General features: G+C 39.7%; 1 protein-coding gene across 1 annotated transcript; it reads right to left on the bottom strand.

The window, feature by feature from the left end:
• Positions 1-1,248: 1,248 nt before the first annotated feature.
• LOC104817061 lies at positions 1,249-4,446 on the bottom strand. Its single transcript, XM_010546139.1, has 3 exons — positions 2,904-4,446; positions 2,170-2,663; positions 1,249-1,380 (listed from the first exon to the last, which is right to left on the bottom strand). The coding sequence occupies exons 1-3, from the start codon at positions 4,444-4,446 to the stop codon at positions 1,249-1,251; spliced, it is 2,169 nt and encodes a 722-aa protein (XP_010544441.1).
• Between the last annotated feature and the right edge of the window lie 294 nt (positions 4,447-4,740).

Here is a 4,740-nt window from a genome sequence, read left to right as displayed (position 1 = left end):
GGGAAAGATGTTGAAGGAAGCATTTCATTTCTATCTATCAGCTCCAAATGCCTGTCAATCACATAATAAAGTCATCAACTATATTTGTCATATAAACCCCTATGTTTTGCGTTTGCATTTAGCGTTTGCGTTTGCGTTTGATACATCTTCTGAGTGTGTGGGGAGGACTAAAAGCTATGGCGGGTGAAAAAGTTTGGACCCTCAAAGAGTAAAACGGAAAAACTAACAAGTTCTATTCACTTGAGAAAAAGTCAAGTACAACTCACTTTTTGTTAGAGCTACTCAACACCCAGATGAAACTCCCCCCGAGTTTCAACCCACTCTCACAATGAATTCTACCGATTAAAAACCTTACCAAACATAAACGCTCACCAAAGGAACGGAGATTTTCCCATTAGGTCTCCCCCTCAGATCCACGCCCAAACACTCACCAGAGAAAAGAGATTTGCCCAATCGGTCTCTCTCTCAAACCCACACTCACTCAAAAGTGAGTGCTCACTCACTAACACAAAAACTCTTTTAGTAAAATATGCTTTGCTTTCCGTGAGAACTGATATGCACTTGCTCTCTCCTTTATATATGCTCCTCTAGTTCGCCTTAGATCTCCACGAATTGATTTGATAGACTCCTCCTTGATTCTCTTTGATTTCATCTTTATCTCCAAGATCTCATCTTTATCTCTTGTTTGACTCTATCTCTTCAGCCTTTGACCTTATCTCCAAGATCTTATCTTTATCTCAAATCTCCTCAAATATTCTTGGCTTTGATTCTATCTTCATCTCTTCGAGTCAAATCCAAACTTCGTGGCTATATCTCTTCAGATTGCTTTTCCTAAAATCTCTCCAAGTGGTTGTCATTGAGTCCATCTCAATCTGTCTTTGACTTTTACTCCAACTCTCCAGATTTACCTCAAAATATTTCGAGTTGTATCTCGCCGGATTTCTCTCCTGAATCTGCATTATCCACTTAACAACCAAAACAATACATGTGCAAATAATTGCACTAACAATCTCCCCCTTTTTGGTTATTTCAGATCATGCACACACACATAAAAATGCTCTCAATTCAGCACAACTTCGCATCAGGATTCGCATTATGATTCAGACATATTTGACTTTGATTCACTTAACAACACATTTCTCCACATTCACTGAGACACATTTGACTTAAATTTGAAGTAACTCTGACCACTTTGACCTTGTTTTTTTCTTTTGTTCATGTACGTTCTCAGTTCCATTGATGGAATCATTATTTCCCTTCCACTTGAGTGTCCCCTTGAGCCACTAACCTTGGTTTGTTGTGACTGACTCTTCCATCTTCATGCATTATCTTGAGGTAGTACTCATCATTCAAACCCTCGTGCATCTTAATAGATTCATCCTGCGAAATAAAGCACACAAACAAACCGAGCATGCAAGTTTCACCATTTAAGTCCAGACTATCTCACTGAGATATACTCTTGTAATGTTTCAAATTACAGCGGAGTATGATGCATGAATATCATTTGCCCTTAGACCATCGTATAGACTGCATGTGGTTCAACTTAGACCCGAGTGATTCAATTTTCCAATCTACTCATATCAACTTTTCTTCCTTTCCTTTTTCTTTCTTTTTCTTTTTCCTTTTTCATCACTTTTTTTTTTCTTCTTTTCCTTCCTTTTTTTCTTTGTCATTCAGGAGTACTAAGTCAATAGAGGAGTATCAGGGGATGCCCATGTCATTTTTTTTTAAAGTATACTTGGCATACCTGTCAAGTATCACTGACTCTCCTTCACAATCATTGAACCAAATCACTTTCGAATAGACACCATTAGAGATAAAATCAGATTTCTCCTAAACCAAAAGATTTTTTTTTAAACACACAAACCCATTCATATCAAGTGGTTTCGTAAAGATATCAGCTAATTGGCGTTCAATGAGTGCATACTCAATCAAAAGACCGCTCTAATTTTCTCTTTGAGAAAGTGGTACCGAATTCATACCTTCCACTTGAGTGTACCCTTGAGCCACTAACCTTGGTTTGTTGTGACTGACTCTTCCATCTTCATGCATTATCTTGAGTTAGTACTCATCATTCAAACCCTCGTGCATCTTAATAGATTCATCCTGCGAAATAAAGCACACAAACCTAGCCATATCTTGATAATTTAATCGAGGTTTGTCCCTTACCTGTCGTGGGTCATTCACACTTCCACTCACATCATTAGCTAGGTAGTTTCGACGAACAGGGGGCTCAGGATCACTTTTCATATCCTCTTCTAGCACTTCAGAATTCTGAGATGAAGTGAGATGTACCTGGTCAAGATCTGAGTGATTACTGACTGGTTCTCGAAGTATATCAGATATCTCGTAAGCTTTCCCTCTACTTTGATGCCATAACTCTGTCCTCGATTGATCATCCCAAGTATAACAGTTACTCGGTGTTCGCTTTCCTGTCAACACACACTCATTCAACGAGTTAGTGACTAAACATACATCTTTAGTGAAGTGTACCTGAAGTCCAGAGTCACAAAGTTGACTTATGCTAATGAGATTCGCCTTGAGTCCTTCAACCACATTCACATTAGTAAGGGTAGGCAGTGCAGATGAGTCCAGCGTTCCTTTTCCAATGATCTTTCCTTTTCGTCCATCGCCAAATGTAACATTGTCACCCGTGTTGCTTCCTTCAAAAGTAGATAGTCGACTCATGTCACCAGTCATGTGTGGCGAGCATCCACTGTCGAAGTACCACTGACTTTCTCTTGAATTCAGCTCTGATGTACAAGCAATATTGCACATGTTGATATCTTTCCTCCTCCAGACTTGTCTCCATCTTGGTGCGAGTGGTACCTGATTTCTCCTCCATTAGCAGTTCACTCTGATATATCATCTTTTGCCACAATGAAAACAACTTCTGTGCTCACGATACTGCTTTCTCGGATGAAGATCAACCTTGATTCTTGGAGTATTTTTGACCGGAACAATATTCTCATCTCCAAGCTTTCCTCCAGAAACAAAGTTTCCTACTTTGTTAATACTTCGTCCAGTGTATCCTAGGTCAGCATGCCCAGAATCAGTTCGCCCAATTCTCAGTAGATGATCAAGCTTTCCTGTACCACTTCCGAGCATCCTTACTTTTTTCATAGTCTCATCCAATTGACTTTGTAGTAAGGTGATCTTTTCTTCTTTTTCTTTCAGCTGCTTCTTTAGATCAATGGTCGTTGACTCCTTCTCCTTTTGTTCTTTGATCAACTGTTTCTTCAGGTCAGTGATTGTTGACTCACTCTGTTTCTGTTCCTTGATCAGCTTCATGTTGATATCGTAAAGCTTTGTCATCTCTTTGTACAGATCTTCTTCACTAACCTCCTCTTCTTGTTCCTCATGTTCTTTTGTGTCACCAAAGAGTGCAACGAAATTTGAGTGTTTTTCTTCTTCATCTTCATCAGATTCAGTTACCAACTCTTCGTGAGTGAGTGAAGATTTTCCTTTTGACTTCCCACCAGCACACTCGTTCTTCATATGACCATACCCTTTGCATTCATAACATTGAAGATCCTTTAGATTCCTCAACATTGCTTCTCTCTTAGCAATGTTAGGACACTCAGCTTTCCAATGACCAGCTCCCTTGCATTCGAGACACTTTCCAGTGTTTCTCAGCTCAGATTTTCCAGCAGTCACTGGCTTTTTCTTGAAAAATCTGTTGAGCTTTTTGACAATCATCATCATGTCCTCGTCCAGTGATACTTGACCTTGAGTGTCAGATATCTCTGGGACATGGAAAGCCATATTTTTGTGCGACGTTGTTGCTCTCTTTGGCTTCTCATACAACTCTAATTCTAATTCATGAGCAGCAAATGCACCAACTGTTTCTTTGAAACTAACAGTGTCTACATTATTTACCATGGTGAATACAGATTTATGAGACATAAACTTTTTAGGTAAACTTACAAGAAGTTTGGCCACTAATTGTTTGTCTCGGTAGGTCTTTCCAAGAACCTCAGCCTTGTTTGCTAATGCATTCAGCTTCCCGCAAAATTCCTTGACACTTTCGTTTTCACCCATCTGAAGCATGTTGAATTGATGTTTGATCAGATCTCTCCTTGTGCGTTTAACACTTGAGGTACCTTCATGAATTAGTTCAAGTGCATCCCAGGCTTCTTTTGCTGACTTACACCCTTGGATCTGCTTGAATTCGTCCTTATCAACGGTATTGAAGATGATGGTTATCGCCTTTGAATTTAATGCCGATGCTCTCTTCTCTTTGGTTGTCCATTTAGATCTAGGCTTCAGAATTTCCTTCCCATCAACCACGTGAGTTGGAGCACTCCATCCTTCTTCCACCGAACTCCAAGCATCTTCATCAATCCCTTTGATGAGATTCATTGCTTTTACTTTCCAAAAGCTATAATTCTCCGAATCAAGAATTGTGTACGTCCCAAGAGCGTGAAACCCTTTGATCGAGTCCATGTTGTGTCTTCCACACTTGCACCGATATGAGAGGACAAGTTCCTACGATCGGTGACCAGCTCTGATACCAATTGAAAAAGTTTGGACCCTCAAAGAGTAAAACGGAAAAACTAACCAGTTCTATTCACTTGAGAAAAAGTCAAGTACAACTCACTTTTTATTAGAGCTACTCAACACCCAGATGAAACTCCCCCCGAGTTTCAACCCACTCTCACAATGAATTCTACCGATTAAAAACCTTACCAAACATAAACGCTCACCAAAGGAACGGAGATTTTCCCATTAGGTATCCCC

This window comes from Tarenaya hassleriana, unplaced genomic scaffold (genome assembly GCF_000463585.1).
Source record: "Tarenaya hassleriana unplaced genomic scaffold, ASM46358v1 Cleome26, whole genome shotgun sequence".
NCBI lineage: Eukaryota > Viridiplantae > Streptophyta > Magnoliopsida > Brassicales > Cleomaceae > Tarenaya > Tarenaya hassleriana.
The sequence above is the reverse complement of the archived record's forward strand: the minus strand, read 5'-3'. Positions and strand labels throughout refer to the sequence as shown.